Source organism: Podarcis erhardii (assembly GCF_964252035.2).
Source record: "Podarcis erhardii genome assembly, chromosome: 13".
NCBI lineage: Eukaryota > Metazoa > Chordata > Lepidosauria > Squamata > Lacertidae > Podarcis > Podarcis erhardii.
Genome location: NC_138502.1, coordinates 37,230,751 through 37,252,737, shown reverse-complemented (window position 1 = coordinate 37,252,737; position 21,987 = coordinate 37,230,751). Strand labels below are relative to the sequence as shown.

The window sequence follows — 21,987 nt, the reverse complement described above, 5'->3', positions numbered from 1 at the left end:
AAATTCTTTTCTCCACAATTCCTGTTCACAGGAAACCCAGGCCTCCCATTATCCTGACTAGTTGTCTTTCCAATACAGGAATAAAGACATACTTTTAACCCACCCCTAACCTGATAAGCAGGGACGCAGGTGGCGCTGTGGGTTAAAGCACAGAACCTAGGGCTTGCCCATCAGAAGGTCGGCGGTTCAAATCGCCATGGCAGGGTGAGCTCCCGTTGTTCGGTCCCTGCTCCTGCCAACCTAGCAGTTTGAAAGCATGAAGTGCAAGTAGATAAATAGGTACCGCTCCGGCGGGAAGGTAAACGGCGTTTCTGTGCGCTGCTCTGGTTCGCCAGAAGCGGCTTAGTCATGCTGGCCACATGACCCGGAAGCTGTACCCCGGCTCCCTCAGCCAATAAAGTGAGATGAGCGCCACAACCCCAGAGTCGTCCGCGACTGGACCTAACGGTTAGGGGTCCCTTTACCTTTAACCTGATAAGCAACCCACTCCTTCCTCCCAGAGGACCCCGGAGTCTCATCTTCTCATCTCGCAGCTGCTCTTGCCTGAACCAATTACACTCCTTTTTTTTCCCCTATATGGGAGCTCAGGCTCTCAAGTCAAATCCCACCCCAATTTATCATAATGAGGACAGCGAGGCAGCCTGCAAGATTTCACCCACCTACGCCAACAGGCCCCATCCCTTGGCACCTTCCAGAGTCTCTGCCGGGATAAGATGCTCAGGAAAAATGCGCACACCCTTTCTCTCCCCCTGGCCCAGGACTATAAAGGCATCCCTTGTGCTTTCCCCTCCGCCAATGAGGAGAAGTCTCAACAGGCGCAGGCTCTCCCATTGGCCAGCTTCTTATCAACACCTCCTCAGCCCTTATTTGGAGTTGCTGGACCGTCTCTCTTTGTCTTTCAGCTGTTTGGGGGCTTTTGGAAGAAAAAAAAACCGGCTGCAGATAAAGAAGAAAGACAGCTGCAAGATTTGGCTGGAATCTGCAGTTTGCAGGCAGGCTCAGCCCCTGTGGCCCACGCACCTGCCCCACCTGTCCCAATGGCAGGGGCAAGGATTAATCTGAGCCCAAGGGCTTAGTCCTAGAAGGGACCAGGTTGTTTATACATCGGTAGTATGAAGATATTAGGAATCTGAGGGTGTGTACTGGCATCTCAGACTGAAGAAAGCAAACGATGCTCCTGTTAGCACAAAGGGCTTTAATTTGGGCTACATGTTTCAGCTTGCTTAATTAGGAGGATTAATCGACAAAAGCTTGAGTTGATTAACTGGCGGGGTTGAGAGTTAAGATCACATATATTACATTCTAGTCTTCTCCCACCCTTTCTCCAAAGGGCTTGTGTATCTTTCTCCCCATCCCTATTATGATAGGGTGAGGGTGAGTGGGAGGGCATGCTTCAGAGCTGTAGGGATTTGGAGAACTTCCCTGTTCTGGTCCCAAACAGCAGCCACTACACACACATACACAATGATGCTGTTTTAGTTCTTGTGCACCACTGTGTTAACAGGGATTCAAAAAGGAACTATTGAAGGTGGAATTTCCTTCAAGCGTTACGTGATAGCTTTTGTTATGTTATCTCACATTTTTTTCAACATCTCAAAAAGGCATTTATAGAATCACAGAACGGAAGATTTGGACGGAACCACTAGCATCACCTAGTTCAACCCCCTGCAATGAGGAAATCTTTTGTACTGAGGTTCTGGTGAGGTGCAAATGTATTTACACATATTAAATTGGTTAAAAAGATGATTCATTGACAAAATTCTTGGTGGGTGGCTCTGTTTTGACTATGGGTCCCTGGTGCCCTCATACAGTCCCTGGGAGTCGTACAACTGTTGGCACAATTTGCAGTAATGCACACACACAAATGTGCTGTGAATTTATTTTTTTCAAATATCAACATTTCAGATAGAATAATCAATACAAACTAAGATGACATAAAAAGAGTAAAAATGACTTCCCTCCACCCATATGTGACTTTTCCTTTTAAATTTTACTTCTCTCATCGTGTTCTTGTGCTATCTTATACCACCGTTTCTGTTATGCCTATTACTCTGTCACTTCTCCTTGCGATATCTTAGACTTCATATCAATATTTTAATACCAAAACAATGTTTTTCCATATATTCCTTTACGCAACTCCATTCTTTCTTTATTTTTTGATTTGATTTTCCTCTTATAATTGCGGTCAATTTTGCCATATTTATAAATTCACAAAATTTCCTCTGCCAATCCCTTCTTGTTGGGGCTTGTTCCCCTTTCCAATTTTTTGCGATCAAAGTCCTGGCAGCTGCTGTTGCGTATAGGAATATATTTTTCAAACTTTTGGGGATATCTTCCGTTACTAAACCCAGAAGGAAAGCTTCTGGTTTTTTCGCCTAAATGATATTTTAAATATGCTGTGAATGGTGGGATTTGTCTGCCAAGATGATTTTCTACCTCTCCTGTGAAGAACAATGCTTGAGGAGGGCTGAAGCACAAAATCCTTGAATCAGATCAGACTTTAGCTTCAAGAGCCTCAATTCCCACACATCTCCTTTGCTAGAGCTTGCAAGAGATGGGATGGGAAGCTTTTATGTGAACATGCCACTGTCCTACCAAACAGTAGGGCCGGCCCAATGCATTTTGGCACGTATGGCACCCACTTCCCTGCCAGGGAAACAGGAGTGAGTGAAGATCTGCATCAGAAGGGGGGGCAGGGAATAAAGATCTACATCAGAATAAAGATCTACATTGTGATCTGCTACCCCTGTGGATCCTGATGCCTGAGGCGGTCACCTTACCTTGCGTCATGCTTGGGCTGGCCCTGTCAGACAATGTAGAAGAAACTGAGACCTTTGCTAATCTACCCAGCCATGGCCATAACTGGATCCTAGCCACAATTACCCATGCTCTCGCTACTCCCCATTTAGTTTCTTGCAATGCGCTGTTCGAAAAAGGTGTGGAAACATCAGGTGGTTCAAAATAGGGCTGCAAGAGGTTTGGCTTGGACTGGCCAATTCCTGTTGGAAGTGCATCAGCAGGGATCACTCAGCTTCTTACATAAGTGCTAATTCTGTTAGTGTTAAAGACGGCTAACCAAGAGGGGTGGAAGTATTGCTTAGCAGCCAGGCAGAGTGACATGAACTTTACTGGGCTCAGGAACGCAATACCTCAAGGATTGCCTCTTTCCATATGAACCTACCCGGACCCTGAGATCATCTTCTGAGGCCCTCCTTCGAGAGCCTCCTCCTCAAGAGGTGCAGAAGGTGGCAACACGAGAACGGAGTCTTCTCTGCAGTGGCTCCCCGTCTGTGGAATGCTCTCCCCAGGGAAATTCGCCTGGTGCCTTCATTATACACCTTTAGGTGCCAGGCAAAAGCATTCCTTTTTAACCAGGCCTTTGGTTGATTTGATTGACATCGTATGCCCTTTTAAAATGTGGTTTTTTGGGGGGAGGGGGTTATTGGGTTGTTGTTTTTATTTTGATTATATATTTTGTGGTTTTATATTTTGATTTTGTTCTGTGAACCGCCCTGAGACCTCCGGGTATATAGGGCAGTATATACCGTATTTTTCAGTGTATACGCCCCTTATTTGTGGGGACTCAAAATTAAGAAAATGCACTATGCACTATCCGTGTATAAGACGACCCCTTATTTTAAGCTTCAAAAACTTAGGAAAAAATATAGTGTTATACATGGACAAATACAGTAAATTCAATTAATAATAATAATAATAATAATAATAATAATAATAATAATAACCGCCGAGGTAGCACACACTCTGACTGGCTATGTAGTTCCAGGAGGGTTTTCTTCTGTATGTTTAGTTGAATGTCTTCATGCTATGTACAAGGCCTGAACTAAGAAAGACAAAATCTCTCTCTCTCCTCGAAACATACACGGGTCTTTTCCCCTCCCAGCTTTTCACTTCCTCTGAACTTTGCTTGCTGGACTCCATCTGTGTTATTTAAGTGACTTTGCTCACATCTACATCACGTGATGACACCAGCATTTTATCAGCTTCCATGGCTCCGGGCCCAATTCAAAGTGATGATCTTAGCTTTTAAAGCCCTTATTGATTTGGAGCCAGGAAGTCTGAAAGATTGCTTTGGCTCACTTATACCTACCCTTAACTTGAGATATTTAAAGCGGCTCTTGCCTTCTTTATGGTCATTCTAGGTGCCATGTGGGAGGGGTTGAGGTGCATACCGAGTGATTTAAGTTTGCACAATTGAAGTGGATTAAAGCGCTCTGTTGCTCTTGCACAGCAAATCCACTTTTTAAGACATTCAGAAAGAGATGGGGAAATGCATTGAAAACTGTGGAATGAATGAATGGCTTAAGAAGAAGACGTATAAACAACCGCACAAGCAAATCAGGCTGAATGGAGGATGAAAGCTCATTGTCACATAATTGCCTCATAAACAAATCAGAATGGCTGCTTATTGCCAGGTGACGACTATTTTTATTCTCCCAAGCCTTAAAAACAAACTGTGATTTTCATGCACTGAGCCTTGGTTTATGTGCCGTGTAAATTTATTTATTTATTAGTCATCTGGCTTTATTCTCTCTGCTGAAAATGTTTAGGCTGCAAGTTATCCTTTTATGATTTTGCTATTTTCTTGCATTGCATTTTGATAGCATTTTATCATTGTATGTTAGTGAGCTATCTGTAGAACAGGGTTACTAGCTAGCCTTACATAAATATAGCAAATAAACAGAGAGTTGTCACTGGAGTTGCTGCAGCACTGCAGACAACATTTGGGGACTCAATAACTGAACACCCCTCCATATCACACATACACCAAACTCATAACATGGAAAATTCCCACAAGCATCTGTTTGGCTTGATGAGCCATTGGCCTGATCCAAAAGACTCTTTTTATGTTCTTAGATCAGACCCTCCAAGTGTTGCTATTTTCCAGGGACGTCCCTGATTTAGAGAAGCCATCCCAGTTTCTGATTTGATCCCAGAATGTCCCAATTTTCCTTAGGATGTCCCTATTTTCTTTGGGGAAATGTTGGAGGGTATGGAGTCATCCAAGCCCCTGCCCCTCTACGAGCTGTCTGAAGGCAATCCTGTATAGGGAAGGTTTTTTAAAAAAATGTTTAATGTTTTATTATGTTTTTATATAAGTTGGAAGCTGCCCAGAATGGCTGTGGCAACCCAGTAAAATGTGTGGGGTATACATAGTGAAATTATCGTTAAGGACTGGGACGTCCCTATCTTCATCGGATAAATGTTGGAGGGCAAGTTCAGTAGAGAGATCTTGTAATAATAAAACAAGTTATATAGAAAGCAGAAGGGGAGGCATTTTTAAAAGGAGGGCTCTTTGCCCATTGTCCGAAGCAATATACTCTCCAGATGAAAAGAAAACAAAAGTTCCAGCCAATGCATTTTGTGGGACTTTGGTTACAGCTTCAGAAAGAGATGTCAGGCCCAGACACTGAGTTCAGGAGAAGTGCTAAATTGAAGAATCATATAAATATAGGTGAAATGAGCATTCTGCTGTTCTTCTGAAGAGGCAATAACTTGCAAGACAGATGGGGCTCCAGGATTCCCATTTGTGTAAGAAACTACCATATTTTTTACTCTATAAAACTCACTGTTTCCCTCCTAAAGGGTATGGGGAAATGTGTGTGCGTCTTATGGAGCGAATTGAAGCTGCGCAGCTATCCCAGAAGCCAGAACAGCAAGGGGGATCGCTGCTTTCACTGCGCAGCGATCCCTCTCGCTGTTCTGGCTTCTGGGATTCAAAATATTTTTTTCTTGTTTTCCTCCTCCAAAAACTAGGTGCGTCTTATGGTCTGGTGCGTCTTATAGAGCAAAAAATACAGTAACTGGTGCCTCAGCTTTATCACAATCGGGCCAAACTACACTTGCCTGTATCTTATGTTTTTCCTCCTGTAGGGTAAATAGCAGCCAGGGGAGGGTGTGTGTTAATCCTTGCCCCCTCTCACACCCACAACTCTGCAGTTTTTACATTACCTGGAGTGCACTTTCCCTTTGTTCTTTCACTTTCCATCCTGCATTAACATTCTAAAATCATGGGCAGCTTTTCAGATATTGTTTTAGGCTTTCCCACCCAGGCTGATGCTTTGAAACAGGAGTGGTTTCTATGCTAGCTGGGGCTGATGGAGTTGGAGCCCAACAGCCTTGGAAGGACAAGTTATCAACGCCTGCTTTAAAACTGCTTTAAAACACACTGAATGGGAGGGAATATGTCCAGCTTCCTTGAACAGCATAGAGTTTGGTAGCATCAAGAAATAAATCTCCCCTCGCCATGAATCCCCCTCCCCACAGCTGAAGGAGCTTAGGGCGTCCTATGCTATTTAGCAATGCAATAATTAGGACACTTTTGACAGTTTTATGAAGCAAAGTTTCCGAGACTGAATGCCCTTCTCTAAAAACCTAAGTGCAAAATATTTTTTCTTCCCTTTGGAGCTAAAGGCTTGAGCTGCACATGAGAAGACATGTCAGAGAGAGTGCTTCTAATCTGAGGAGCAGATTACTCATGTGTTTGTGAGAGAGAGAGTGTGTCAGGCGCTTTAAAAAGCCACCTGTCTCCTACGAAGTTCTTTTCCTCATTTAGGAAACAAAGGGAGTAAATAACCAGCTGAAATTTTCCAGCCTTCCAGCCTGTTCCCTGGGTTTATGCGCTACCGTCCTGTCCCGTCGCTGCGCAAATCACAGACACTCGTCACCACCACTGGGTGGTTTAAGCAGCCCCCGGGAGGCCATTTCTTATCAATGCTGGCTCCACTTCCACGTCTTATAAATAGCTCCACTTCATAAACAGCACCTTCTTGTCAGTCACAGCCCAAGAGGGGCCCGAATTGGGGGGTGGGTCATAAATAGATTTACTCTCCAGTCCCAAGGGATCTTTCTGAGGCCCAGGGATTGCTGAAGTGCCTTTGGCAGGAAGCCAGGTTAGCCTTGTATTTTAAAAACAAAACAAAAAACCACTTCTGTAGATAGTTTCTCCTCTAGCCCCCATCCCAATGACGGGGAACGAAATACAATCAAGCCGCTTTTGAGTTGCTCTGAAATTAATAAAAAATAAGAGTAATAATAATGAGGAGGAGGAGGAGGAGGATAATGCTATTATTTGTACCCAACCCATCTGACTGGGTTGCCCCAGCCACTCTGGGCAGCTTCCAGCGTATATACAGTGGTACCTTGGGTTAAAGATGCTTCAGGTTACAGACGCTTCAGGTTACAGACTCTGCTAACCCAGAAATAGTACCTCCGGTAAATAAATTTGCTTCAGGATGAGAACAGAAATCGCGTGGCGGCAGCGGGAGGCCCCATTAGCTAAAGTGGTACCTCGGGTTAAGAACAGTTTCAGTTTAAGAACGGACCTCCAGAACGAATTAAGTTATTAACCCGAAGTATCACTGTAAAAACATAAGAAAACATTACACGTTAAAAGGCTTCCCTATGCAGGGCTGCCTTCAGATGTTTTCTAAAAATCATATAGTTTTTTTATTTCCTTGACATCTGATCAGAGGGCGTTCCAGAGGGCAGGGGCCACCACCGAGAAGCCCCTCTGCCTGGTTTCCTGTAGCTTCACTTATTGCAATAAGGGAACCGCCAGAAGGCCCTTGGAGCTGGATCTCAGTGTCCAGAGGGGGAACTTAAATTGTAAGATTTTCCCCCATGACAGAAGGTTTATGGGTTTGGGGCCTATTTAAAAGGCCACAGCTATGCAGCAGAGCACATACTTTGCATGCAGAATTTCCCAGGTTCAACACCACTGATTAAAAGACTCAGATAGCAGGTAATGGGATATATCCTTCTCTCTGAAACCCTGGACAGCTGCTGTTGCCAGTCAGAGTGGACAATATTTGTTGAGCTAAAGGCAACTTCCTATGTACCGTGATGCTAAAAAGAGAACAGGGTCTCCCACCTGTATATGAACTGTCAACAGGTTTAAAAAGGAGCAGCAGGTTATGTTCACATGAAAATTACTGTTATTTTAATATGACTTTTGCAGTGGATCTGCAGACATAGAATTGGGCACACCTGAGTGGTGACTCCTCACATCTTGACATGTTAGCTGCAACTAGAGCCTGTCACAACTGGTGCATATTTCAGTAATCCAGCCAATACATTGGAGCTGACATAGAAATAACATCGAGATAATTTTTTTCCACACCATCCAGTACTTAAATCACCTGGGGAAACTATGGTAACCCCACTTAAACTCCTGTCATGGACAAATAAGTTGCAGGATTTTGGGGGGTGAAGGTAGTATTTGTCCCAATTTCAGTTATTCGGCTTACAAGAGACCTGGTCCCAAACTACTGAGGTTCAGGGCTTTAGTATGTTTTCCGTTTAGTATGTTTTCAGCCAACTAATACTAACTCACATTTGTCTTCAAACTACTCACTTGACCAGCAAAAAGGCTCTGGAATTAATATGCAATGAATCAAACCAGAAAGGGAATTTTCTGAGCTGTTCCTCACAGCCACAACAGGGGAATATGGAAGACCTTAAAGCAGGCATGTCCAAAGTCCATTTTGGGGGGCTAATTTGGCCCCCTGGTAGGTTTTATCTGGCCCCTGTGGCAGTTTATTTATTAGGGTCAAATCCTAAAAAAAGCTCAACAACTCTCACACGTTCACTTAATCAAATCTGGCCTTCTTTGAAAAAAGTTTGGGCACCCCTGCTAAAGTCTCGTTCTCAAAGTCCTTTACAGTATTTGCTATACATGAAGCAGCAATCATTAGTTGCTTCCTTGAGAGGTCTTGTGAAGGCTTGCCCTTTTGCTCAGGCAGGCTTGGACCCGGTTTTACATGTTAGAATCCCCTGGTTTCCTTTTTATTTGCATTTATTTTATTTATCTATAAGAAATGCTTCTATTCCACTGTATCATTCATATATATATATATATATATATATATATATATATATATATATATATCACAGCAGTTTGCAACAATATAAAAACATAAAACCAGACAATAAAATCATAGGAAGTGAAAAAGAACAAGTTAAAAGCAGAAAGAAATTAAACGCAAACAGCAATAGACATCTCTGAGGGGATGTACTCTTAATTGCCTGCATAGGCCTGGCAGAATAGGAAAGTTTTCAGCAGGTGTTTAAAAGTTGGCACAGGGGGCACCCACAGAATTTCTAGTGGCAGGGTGTTCCACAGGACTGGGCCAATGACACTAAAGGCTCAGTTTCTCATTGTTGTCAAAGGAGCCTCACCAATTCAGGGAATGAGCAAAGATACTCCTGCAGATGATCTGATGTGAAACAATCCTCCTCCTCCTCCTCATCATCATCCTCTGCTTATCCAGCTGGGTTTCCCCAGCCACTCTGGGCAGCTTACAGCATATATGTATGTGTTTGCAAATTGTTGTCTTATTCGTTTTAGGTTGTGTTTTAATACTTTTGACAATATATTGGTTGGTTTTCAGTATATATATCAATCCTAGCTTTTTGAAATGTTAAGCAGTTTCAAAGAAAATAAAGAAATAAATACAGCAGTCCCACTTTGAATCCTACAGCTTGTGATCATGCCTTGTTCATGCCAGATCCATATGTGCAGAGGTTCTACCAAGCTGTTAGATCTTTTTGACAAAGCCCCAGCCTGCGTATCATCTGGAATACTTTTTATTCCAGCCACGGATGAGCACTGATGTTTGTATCAGCTTATTCCTTGCCAAATATACTTCAGTAGGATTTCCCCTGCAATTTTTCCCCTGAATATTTTCGCACCTCTCACAATATGTGTGAAATGACAGATGCAAATATTTAGAAAGCTTGTCAAGATTCTCTGTTCTGCCAGGTTTTCGGTTGGCAATTAGGGCCGCCTGAGATATTATGAATGCATGAGGCAGAAAATCAAAAAGCGGGTGTCCTGTCCCTCTCCCTATACTTAAAGCAACAACTGATCATTTGTAAACTTTTAATGGCACACAAAAAGGGGGTCTCTCAGGTCAGGTCTTTTGGGGGGGTACTGGCAGAAAATATAGTGGAACCTCGGCTCCCAAACACCTTGGGAGGCAAACGTTCCGACTCCCGAACAATCGAAAATTGGAAGTGATTGTTCCCGTTTTCGAACGTTCTTTGGAAGTCAAACATCTGGCGCGGCTTCCAATTGGCTGCAGGAAGCTCCTGCAGCCAATCAGAAGACACGCCTTGGTCCCCAAACCGTTTCAGGAGTCGAACGGACTCCTGGAACAGATTCAGTTCAGGTTCTACTGTAGTCAATTATTGATCAATTATCAATCATGGCATTGATTACCATCAGCCATTTTGGTGTTGTTGTTGTTTTGCCTCAGACACCAAAATGCCTCTGTTGCACCACAGTTTATCATTGCTGCTGTTCCAAACAGACATTCATATTCTGCTTTTGTTGACTCATGACTCGTAGTTTTGTTGTCTCGTGTTTTAAGTTGTGTCTTTTCATGGGTTTGAATCTACTACCGTCTAGTGTTCAAGGTTGCTCGCAAAACAAGTCACTTCTGTGTGTGACTTTGAGCACTTATTAAAGCTGCGGTGGAAAAGGTGCGATTAAAAAAAGTAGTTACAAAGGGGCACCAACTTGCACACCACATTGAGGCAGCCCAGAATTCCCCCTGGCACACAAGCCCCCGCCTGTCAGTGGTGGGGGAGGCTCAGCCCCCTACCCAAAAATATTGATGGGGCCAGAGTCCCTTCCACCCCCTATAGTTGGTGCCCCTGGTTACAAAAATAAAAGAAAATAAACTGGGAGTTTAAACTTCTTTCACATGTGGTGGGCATGCAGAAAAAGTTAAAGAATATTGGGAGATGATATATAATGAGTTGAAAAAATTGTTTAAAACAATGTGCCACCCACAAAAAACCCAGAGGCATTCCTGTTAGGAATGACAACAGTGGCTCGGATTTTGTTAGCCCAAAAATGGAGGGTGAATGAGGTCCCTAGTAAGGAGGATTGGCAACTTAATATGATAGAATAAGCAGAGTTAGCAGAATAAGAGAACAAGAAGAACAAGTATTTAAAGAGGAGTAGAATTATTATTTTTTAAGTAAGTGGAAAATAACTGTACACAGTTGAAAACGCTGGCAGTATTAAGGTAAATTCAGCAGTATAACATATTTAAAAGGGATGTAAAATGGGGGGAGTGCTTTAGATGGATATACAAGAATATGCAGGAATTATGGGTAAATTAAAAGAACCTTGGAATGGGAAGGAGGGAAGTCATTGAATATATGTGTATAATGAAATATGTTCATGTGGAAATGTAAAACCTGAAAACTTCAATAAAAATTATCTAAGAAAATAAACTGGGAGTTTGGCCGTACTGTTCAGCAGATAAGGGGCACAGAGAGAAACTGTCAGCCACAAATCATTCTGCAGGAACCTCAGCCTTTGTCATTTTGGCCACACACCTTTAAATCCTTTGTCCCTTGTGCACCAACGTTCATAATGCACACAAAAATCAAAAACACAAAGAGGGGAAAGAAGAAGCGGAAACATGGAAGCTGTGTCATTCCTCTCAGTGTGCAAAATACAGAGGGCCTGCCCAGCAGCGCATGCAGTTGCTGAGGGCAGCCATGTTGTTAAGGGCACCAGTGAAGTAGCTCAAAGTTCATGTGGTTGCACCTCAGCATAACCATGTGGGATCTTAAGGTGCACCACCCATGTGGTGAAACCAACCGGGTGTCAAAATATCTTTTGGTAGGCCTGCAAATGCCACTTCATTTGCTCAGTAAAATTATTATTATTATTATTATTATTATTATTATTATTATTATTATTATTCACACGTGCCCCACCTTTCTTCCAAGACATTCAGCCCGAGCAGGGATAAAGTCTCTGGCTGCTTACTACACACCACACATTTAAAGCACATTTGCCCCCCAAAGAATCCAGGGTTCTGGGAATTGTAGCTCTGTAAACTACAGTTCCCAGGATTATTGTGAGGGGGCCTTTAAATGTATGGTATGTACCCAGCCTATGAGGTAGATTAGAGCATTCATGTTAACCTGTGTTTTGTTCCCTACAAGAATACAGTGGTACCTAGGTTTACGAACTTAATCCGTTCAGAAGTCCGTTCTTAAACCAAAACCATTCTTAAACTGAGGCGCGCTTTCCCTAATGAGGCCTCCCGCCACTGGTGCCCTTTCACTGTTCAGATTCCGTTCTTAGACCAAGATAAAGTTTGTAAACCAGGACACTACTTCTGGTTTTGCGGAGTTCGTAAACCGAATTGTTCGTAAACAGGGCTGTTCTTAAACCGAGGTACCACTGTACCAGAAATGACCCTTCACTCAGAAGGACTCAGATATGGCGTGACATTATAAAGAACCTGGAAGCCACTGTCAGCTTAGGGGGCTTAAAGGCTTGTGGACAGTGAGCCCCCTAGAGAGAGCCAGTTGCCAGAGTTTGTCCCTTCTCTTTATTCATATGTAAGGTCTTCCTCTCCTTTCGGATTTATCTGGCTGCGTCCACCAAAGTCTGAAGCTGTTTTATGACACCACCATTTTAAACCGGCACGTAATTTAAATCCGCAGAGACTTCTCCCATTAGGTTTGCAGGGCCTTCCCGCTGACAGAGTCCATCTGCTCTACAGAACCCACGGAATCAGGTACAAAATGGACTGATCTCCACGTTTCCCACCGGAGCCGTGAATATCTCTCCCCTTACAAGGAAAGGACTTTCTCTCTCTTTCTCTGAGCAATTCTGTAAAAATAACTCGCCGGGAACGAAGGGATTTATCGTTGCGGGAGTCTTTATCAGCTGTCCCCCCTCAAGACCACCAGCCAGCCGCAGCTGGGCCCTGTCAATGACACAAATCTCGCTCCATTTCTCTCTCTCACACACACACACAAACACACTCGCATGCATAGATAGGAAGACAAACAGTCGTACCTGAACCAGCCCGGAGTAACACTGGGGTGCCGGCGGGTAGACAGGCAGGCTGTAGGGGTGCAAAACCACAGCTGGAGGGGAGAGCATGGCACATAATAAAGTCAGGGCCCAACCACCCAGTCCCAAAAGGAGTCAAAAGCACCTCTGTCCAAGCGGATTTGGCACCAGCTGAGAGAGTGCTGAGTGGCAGATGGGACGGTGCCATTGAGAGACGCCAACAGCTGTTGAGAACACAAGCTCCCGTCACAAACTGCCTGGGCAAAAAGCATCTGCCCTGGGATACGGTCTCGCCAGGGACGTGCAATTTTACGAGGCACAAAGTCAACACGAGGTACGGAGGCAAACATGGCCTTTCCATTTCTGTGTCGTCCAACCACGCCGATGCTGCAAGTTCCACATGATTTGTCAAGTTTTTGAGGGGCTGCTTATGGGTCATTTGTACTGGGATGTTTTGGGATGTGCCGGACACTGTAGAACAGGGGTCAGCAAACTTTTTCAGCAGGGGGCTGGTCCACTGTCCCTCAGACCTTGTGGGGAGCAGGACTATATTTTTTGGGGGGGGGGAATAATGAACAAATTCCTATGCCCCACAAATAACCCAGAGATGCATTTTAAATTACACATTCTACTCATGTAAAAACATGCTGATTCCCAGACCGTCCTCAGGCCGGATTTAGAAGGCGATGGGGCCAGTTCCGGCCCCCAGGACTTTGTTTGCCTACCCATGCTGTAGAACCTATTCTTTTCGACTGTGCACTCTATAACCAGCTACGTAAACACATGTTACCCTCCCCACTTTGGGAAATTTAACACCATGGCACAATGAAAATATCAGATTCTACCTGTGTGATGTTAACCTGGAGGTAATTGCAAGGGTGGCTGAGTTTCTGTCAAATAGTATCTCTTAGAGTGGCACTGTTTAGCAGGAAGACACTCGAATGAAAACTCCTGTTACTATATATCTTAGATGGCTGTTTCTTTGTATATATGTTTTAAAAAATTGTACAGTGGTACCTCGGGTTACAGACACTTCAGGTTACAGACTCCGCTTACCCAGAAATAGTACCTCGGGTTAAGAACTTTGCTTCAGGATGAGAACAGAAATCATGTGGTGGCAGTGGGAGGCCCCACTACCTAAAGTGGTACCTCAGGTTAAGAACAGTTTCAGGTTAAGAATGGACCTCCAGAACGAATTAAGTTCTTAATCCGAGGTACCACTGTACAGTCAAACCTCGGTTGTCTAACGTAATCTATTCTGGAACTACGTTCAGCTTCCGAAACGTTGAACAACTGAGGCGTGGCTTCCGATTGGCTGCAGGAGCTTCCTGCACTCAAGCGGAAGCCGCATTCGATGTTCGGCTTCCGAAAAATGTTTGAAAATCGGAGCATTTACTTCCGGGTTTTCATCGTTTGTGAGCCGAAACGTTCCAAAACAGAGGTGCTCGGGAAACGAGGTTTCACCATATATGGATGTTTTAAGATGGTCTTTATCTGTAATGCCTAATAAAGGCTTGGAGGAAGCAAGGAAGCAAGGGAGGAAAGGAGAAAGGATTGGGATTCTTTGCAGTTTATAGTAGTACAGTGATACCTCAGGTTAAGTACTTAATTCGTTCCGGAGGTCTGTTCTTAACCTGAAACACCACTTTAGCTAATGGGGCCTCCTGCTGCCGCTGCGCCGCCAGAGCCCGATTTCTGTTCTTATCTTGAAGCAAAGTTCTTAACCTGAAGCACTATTTCTGGGTTAGCGGAGTGTGTAACCTGAAGCTTATGTAACCTGAAGCGTATGTAACCCGAGGTACCACTGTAGTAGTAGTAGTAGTAGTAGTAGTAATAATAATAATTCATTTATTTATTTATACCCCGCCCATCTGGCTGGGTTTCCCCAGCCATTCTGGGCGGCTTCCACCGAATATTAAAAAGAATACAGTATCAGACATTAAAAACTTCCCTAAACAGTTGTCTTTTAAAAGTAAAATAGTTTATTGCCTTGACATCTGATAGGAGGGCGTACCACAAGGCATGATTCAGACAACATACCCTCCAACATTTCTCCAGTGAAACTAGGATCCTATTCCATGGTGGTGGTGGTGATAATTTTATTATTTATACCCCTCCCATCTGACTGGGTTCCCCCAACCACTCTGGGAAGCTTCCAACATGTATAAAAACATAATAGAACATTAAACATTTAAAAACTTCCCTATACAGGGCTGCCTTCAGATGTCTTCTAAAAGTTGCCTAGTTACTTAGCTCCTTGGCTCAGGAGTCACATAAATTTAGGGTTGCAATACCTATCCTGGTGTAAATCTGTAAAAAAGTCCAGGAAAATCCCGACATATGGCAACCTATGTTGGCAGTGCTGCTTTTGCCGCTTTTCCATAAAAATAGGTCAAAATTTGTGGTTTTTTTTGTAATTTCCCCCAAAAAGCTGAACAACTTTGCCAAAAAAGCTTGAAATATGGCAGCCCTACATAAGTCCATACCCTCCAACGTTTCTCCGATGAAAATAGGGACACTTGAAAATGCTTAAGGCCCATCGATTCCAACATAAGCCTCAGGCTCTTGCATAAATGTCAGCCTTTGAAATCACTGGGACACGCAGCTGAATTCTTTTTGTGTTATTTATTTATAGAATTATTTATAGACCACCCTTCATACAAAGTATCATCGTGCTGTACAACAAAACTGAAGTTCAAAAAGCATAAAGTAGAAAGTAATACAGAATGATTCTACAAATGAACCTCTATTCGGAAGACCGCTGTGCTCAGTAGGGCTTACCATACCTCTGAGTGGGGATGGGGGACGAATTTGATTCAGTTAGCATTTAAAACCGAACCTATCAAATCTGTGCTATCCAAAACAACATGAGAACTGAAACACAGCCCTCCTTAAAAATTGAAAATACTAAATGCCAATTTCGTGATGCAGTTCTCCAAGTAACCAAAGTTGACAAAAATTCATACATTAGGGGAGAATGTGCATTAAAAAATGAATAGATTAGTCACTGAAATATATTATATTAGGGAAAATTTCTTGCAAAGATATATACATTAGTCAAAACTGTATGTAAAAAAAATGTGTTTTTAAGAGAAATTCACACTAAAATGCTAGCAGATATTCATGAGTATCTACCAAAAAAAAATCAATAAATTGCTGCAGAATGTTTCTGGGGTGACCCCCCATCTGCAGAATGCTCTCCTCAGAGAATCTTATCTGGCGCCTTCATTACATATATTTAGGTGAGAAGCGAGAACGTTTCTCTAAACCAGGCCTTTGGATGATTAAACAATCTATGGCCTTTAAAGGTGTGTTTGTGGGAAGCAGGTTATTGGTTTGTATTTGTGTTTTTCTGTTATGCATTGTGTGGTCTCTTTTTGTATTTTTATGTGCCCTGTGATCTTTGGATGAAGGGCGGTCTACAAATTTAATAAATACAAATAAATAAAAAACAAAAAAACTGTGGAGAACCAGTTTTAAGATTGGGGGGGGGGATGAGAAACTGAGTGAACTGACCTTGGCACCTTTATCCCATAAACCCAAAATATTGGTGTCTGTGTGTTTTATTATCCAATAAATGGAGGGTGCCATGCAAGTGGAATAGGCTTTTGCAGAAGATGACAGACTCCCAATTTGTTGGTGGCTGGAAAAGTCACCTCTCATGGGTCCATTATGAGCAGATTTCCCACATAAAGGGGGGGGGGTTGGACAAGATGACCTCTAAAGTCCCTTCCAACTCATTGATTCTACCCCACCCTTTTATTTATTTTTAGCCCATCTCCTCATTATATATATACCTTCCCACTCTAAAATCTGGTGACGAAAATCTTCCATCTGGCATGCTGGCAGCCACTGCTGAATATGCTTCTTTTGCACTCCTGGGAGATCTGGGGGCTTGTTTGCTGCTTTTGAAAGAGAACAGTTAAGGCTTTCCCCTCCCTCTCCACAAGCTTTCCATTATTCTTATCTGCTTTATCGCTGCTGCTTTAATGCCAGGTCTGGAGTTTGCTACTGTTTTCCCTCCATTGTTTTATTTGCTGTTTTATCACTGCCTGGTTTTATCTGTATTGTTAATTGCACCCCGTTTGGGAAGCTGTTGCGAGTGAAAAAGCAGGCTAAACAACGCCTAAAACAAACAAACCCTTCAGGACAGCGAACACCGTAAGAGCTGTACAAGGTTTCCACTTTTTCTTTTAAGAGATCTTTGTATCTAACCCTTTGTTCCACTGGTTAATTGTGTGGCCAGGAAATCTATCAGCACAACTCTCTGCTGCCACCTCAAGTCTAATACGGATACTAAAAAGTTCATAAGAAAGCAAAGGAAGCTGTGCTCTCTCTTTTTCGAGGGTCAAGCAAAATGTCAAAAAATAATGAGCAAGGTTTCGAGTTCTTCTTCATGCTGGGTGCTAAGCAGGGCAAGAAGAGAGAAAAATATGGTGATGTTGAAGTCACAGGCAGGCATAGGCAAACACGGCCCTCCAGATGTTTTGGGACTACAACTCCCATCATCCCTAGCTAACAGGACCAGTGGCCAGGGATAATGGGAATTGTAGTCCCAAAAACATCCAGAGGGCAGAGTTTGCCTATTCCTGCCACAGAGTCATCACAGTCTTAATAAAGGTAAAAGTAAAGGGACCCCTGACCATTAGGTCCAGTCATGGCCGACTCTGGGGTTGCGGTGCCCATCTCGCTTTATTGGCCGAGGGAGCCGGCGTACAGCTTCCAGGTCATGTGGCCAGCATGACTAAGCCACTTCTGGCGAACCAGAGCAGCGCACGGAAACACCATTTACCTTCCTGCCGGAGCAGTACCTATTTATCTACTTGCACTTTGTGCTTTCAAACTGCTAGGTTGGTAGGAGCAGCGACCAAGCAATGGGAGCTCACCCCGTTGTGGGGATTCAAACCGCCAACCTTCTGATTGGCAAGTCCTAGGCTCTGTGGTTTAACCCACAGCGCCACCCGCGTCCCTTCTGCACAGTCTTAATAATGGAGACTAAAAATGCAGACTTCGTGGCTGACCTCAACCAGATGTCTGTCCTTCTCTGCCCCTTAAACATCTAGTCCGAAGAGTTCTGAAGATCTCTACAGCTAGCAGACCCTCCAAGTGTCCCTATTTTCCAGGGGGCAGTCCCAGATGCACAGAAGCCTTCCCAGTTTCTGATTGAACCCGGAATGTCCCACTTTCCCTTAGGATGTCCCCGTTTTCATCGGAGAAATGTTGGGGGGTATGCAGCCTACCTGTTTCTCTTGCTTGCTTGCAGGAGAAGGCAGCTTTACTGCTTCATCAGTGAAAGGTTTGGTTTTTTGTGTTTTTGTGCTTTGTTGTACTGGCTGCAGGTGACCCTGACAAGAGTGGCTGTGCATGCAAAGTCCCTCCTTCCCCTATTACCCTATGACCTACATTTGCCAGTACCCAAGGCCCACTTTTCACGAGGCGCAGAGCAAGCCAAACTGGCAACACAGGTCTCCGGAGAAGACCAAAGAGCCTTGAGGACCAGAAGACACTCCAGTTTGTTTGGTCCTTCTTACCAGCCTGGGGGCCCGGTTCTGCAAAGAGGTTAAGACACTAACAGCATTATTCGCCTTTCTTTTGACCCAGTAAGAAACTCTGCATGTGTGCACTTGCTGCCCACCCCACTCGCTGCTGACCCCACCAGCATCACCACACCAATCAAAACACCCAGGTACTCCAAGTGACCCTTTCATAAATAGGGGAAAGTTTCTCTTTCTTGATACTTGTGGCTGGAAAAATCCCTCTCAGTTTTGTTCATTTTGCCTTCTGGGGAAGATATCTTTTTCATTCAAGTTAGTCAAGAATCCAATCTCCTCTGTTTTCAAAAAGTTAAACTGCTGATGGGAGAGGGCAGACACACCTTGGCCTCTTAACATTCGCCACATGTAAATTGGTACATACGGACACAAATCTGCTCCCCCTCCACCATGCCAGAGGAACATGTACCGTATTTTTTGCTCTATAAGACTTTTTCCCTCCTAAAAAGTAAAGGGAAATGTGTGTGCATCTCATGGAGTGAATGCAGGCTGCGCGGCTATCCCAGAAGCCAAAACAGCAAGAGGGATTGCTGCTTTCTCTGCGCAGAGATCCCTCTTGCTGTTCTGGCTTCTGAGATTCAGAATATTTTTTTCTTGTTTTCCTCCTCCAAAAACTCCAAAAAGTCTTGTGGTCTGGTGCGTCTTATAGAGCGAAAAATACGGTAATTTTGGAGGTTCTCTGTTTCCCATTTTTCCAGTCTTAAATTCAGTTCTCTGCATCAATTTGCTCAAAAAGAAAAAAAAATCATGAAACTTCACAAGCAGTTTCATATGAATTTCTCTTTATACCATTTTGTATGCAGTTTTGACTAATTTACATTTTTATTTTTTATTTGCAGAGAAGCTTGGGGCAATAATGCTTTTTAGATGTTACGTTCACAAACAGATGCATTTTCACGTGCACCTGATTCCATGCATTTGTGTGCATGTTATATGGCTGGGGAACCGCATTGGAAACTTTGGAAAACCGCACATTGTGAAGGACGGTCATGTTTCAAATTACATCTTGTTTTGAAAACGGCGAATGAGGTGGGTTCGCCTTTAAACAAGAACGGAATGAAATTACCCTGCCCCCTCGCCAGCCATAGCCATCTGTCCCCAATTCTAACATATTGCTGGATGTTAGAGCTGTAGCGTTTGCAATTACGTGTATAAACAGATTCCACGAGTGATTAAAGTGTTCCTATATTGGGACGCAGTTATGGTCACCTTGCTCCTACACAACACAGGAGAAGGAAGGGCAAAAGAGGCTACCGTAGAATCATGGAATCATGGAGCTGGAAAGGGACTCTGAGGATCATCTAGTCTAACCCCTGGCAATGCAGGAATCCTGCCCACAGCCATCCCTGGGTGAGCTCAAACCACTAACCTTCTGGTTAACAACCAGATCCACTGACCCACTGCACCACAACAGAGTTGGAAGCATCCTCATAGGGCCTTAAGTGGCGTGATGCGAACATACAGTCATATGCGGTGGGATTGTCCGTTAGTTAATGCATTTTGGAAGCAGATTGGTATAGAAATATCGGGAATTGTGGGTAGGAAGGTGGGAATATCTAAATTAATGGTTCTTATTAGTCTGAGTAGTACCGAGTTAAAAACAAAAGAGGAATGTAAATGGGTAAAATTGATGGTAACTGCAGCCAGAAAGGTTATAGTGAGTAATTGGAAAAATGCAGAAGAGTTAGGGGTGAACCAATGGAGGAAAAAACTGAATATTATTATAATTTTAGAATATCTAACTGTGCAGATACACAGAATGAAAGGATTTAAGGTCAGTGAGAAAGAGGAGGATTGGTTTGAGAAGATATTGAATTATTTGGGTAGGTTTGAACAATTTGGGGCAATTAAAATGTTAAGTTAAATAATGAGAAAGGGTATTGTAAAGAGAAAATGAGATGTAAGGATATTAAAACTGGCAATATATTATAAAGGAAATGCGGATCAAATATAAAAATATGAGGATTGTTGGAGGAGCTGGTGGAAGTCAAAAACTTGTAAATTGCTGAATATGGTTGTGTTTGAACGATTTGTAAAAGAAAAATCTTAAAAAAGTTAATAAAAAAAATGTTAAGTTAAATAAACCTTCTGGATGGAGGAGTGTTAACGTATATAAAATTGTACATATGGTTGATTTGAAGTTATTATTGATTATGTATAACCAATGTACCAGCCGCCTGGGGGGGTTTCACTGTTTGTGTTTTGGTTGTTGGTAAAAAATAAAAATAAAAATGTGGGGAAACTCTGCCCCCTCTCGCCAAATTTGGCCAGTGTGGCTGTCCCAGGCAATGCAGGCCCACTCACCAGGCACCCAAACATCAAGCATGGAACTGTCACAAACCCAAACCCGAGTCTAAGCAGAATGGAAACCCCCGCTAGAACAAAGTTCCCTCCCCACCGCCTTTCCATTTCAGAAGCAGTTTCAGCACAAAAGCACTTCCTCCATCAGCAAGGGGCTTGCACTAAATCCTACCAAAACTCTAATTCCTAGGGATTAAAGTGAGTTTGGACTTCAAAGCAGCTCAGAGGCAGCAAAATAAAAGGGTCTTTGCTTTCACAGCTGTTTCAAGGCAAAACCTCTTTGGGACTTCAAAGCACCAAATCCCCTGATGCCACCAGGCGATTGATAGGCAGAAGAAGGGGGGAGCCTCATAAATATCTGGCCTGTGACCCCAAAAATGTCCCCATCCTTATTGGAGGTCATCTAGTTGAACCTCCTCCTGGACATATAGATGCTCAGACTTTGCCAAAACACCTCCAGCCACCCCTCTCGTTTCACTGTAAAACTGCTCTTAGCAGTTAAGAGCATTTCTCCCAATGGTCATTCAAAATCTGCACTCGTGTAACTTAAGCCCAGAAGATCTAGGCCACATTCATGCCAGGATACCCTCCAAGCGTCCCGATTTTCCAGGGACAATCTCGGAATTACACAGCCTCCTCCCTTGGGAAGGTTGTAACAGCTGCTGAAGAGGAGAAGACGACTGAGAAATGTCCCTATTTTCACCTGAGGAATGTTGGAAGATATGCCCCTACATTTGTGAGATGTAGTTTGTTCAAGGCGCTTAAGAGTTGTTGGGACGCGGATGGTGCTGTGGTCTAAACCACAGAGGCTAGGGCTTGCCGATCAGAAGGTCAGTGGTTCGAATCCCCGCGACGGGGTGAGCTCCCGTTGCTCGGTCCCTGCTGCTGCCAACCTAGCAGTTCGAAAGCAAGTCAAAGTGCAAGTAGATAAATACAGTGGTGCCCCGCAAGACGAATGCCTCGCAAGACGAAAAACTCGCTAGACTTTCGAAAGAGTTTTCCGTTTTTTGAGGTGCTTCACAAGACGAATTTCCCTATGGGCTTGCTTTGCAAGACGAAACGTCTTGCGAGTTCTTTTCCTTTTTCTTAAAGCCGCTAATAGCCGCTAAGCCGTTAATAGCCGCTAAGCCACTAATAGCGCTAAGCCGCTAATAGCCGTGCTTCGCAAGACAAAAAAACCGCAAGACGAAGAGACTCGCGGAACGGATTAATTTCGTCTTGCGAGGCACCACTGTAGGTACCACCCCCGCGGGAAGGTAAACGGCGTTTCCGTGCGCTGCTCTG

The 21,987-nt window shown here is 43.7% G+C and overlaps 1 protein-coding gene and 1 long non-coding RNA gene across 4 annotated transcripts in view; one reads left to right on the top strand and one right to left on the bottom strand.

Moving 5' to 3' along the window:
* The window catches only part of LOC309328151 (RNA binding protein fox-1 homolog 1-like), a 41,225-nt gene extending 28,183 nt beyond the window's left edge, over positions 1-13,042 (bottom strand). Inside the window, exon 1 of one of the 3 annotated variants that reach the window (XM_081838148.1) lies at positions 12,854-13,042. In XM_081838148.1, the coding sequence (XP_081694274.1) occupies positions 12,854-12,940 (87 nt within the window). In that variant the 5' untranslated portion in view covers positions 12,941-13,042. Of the gene's footprint in view, positions 1-659; positions 778-12,853 lie in introns of those variants that run through there. The other 2 variants (XM_081838147.1, XM_081838149.1) reach the window with 2 other exon arrangements.
* LOC309328316 overlaps positions 4,285-21,987 on the top strand; it is a 29,497-nt gene continuing 11,794 nt past the window's right edge. Inside the window, exons 1-2 of the long non-coding RNA XR_014150767.1 lie at positions 4,285-4,433; positions 18,190-18,536. This is a non-coding gene — a long non-coding RNA (uncharacterized lncRNA). The remainder of the gene's footprint in view (positions 4,434-18,189; positions 18,537-21,987) is intronic.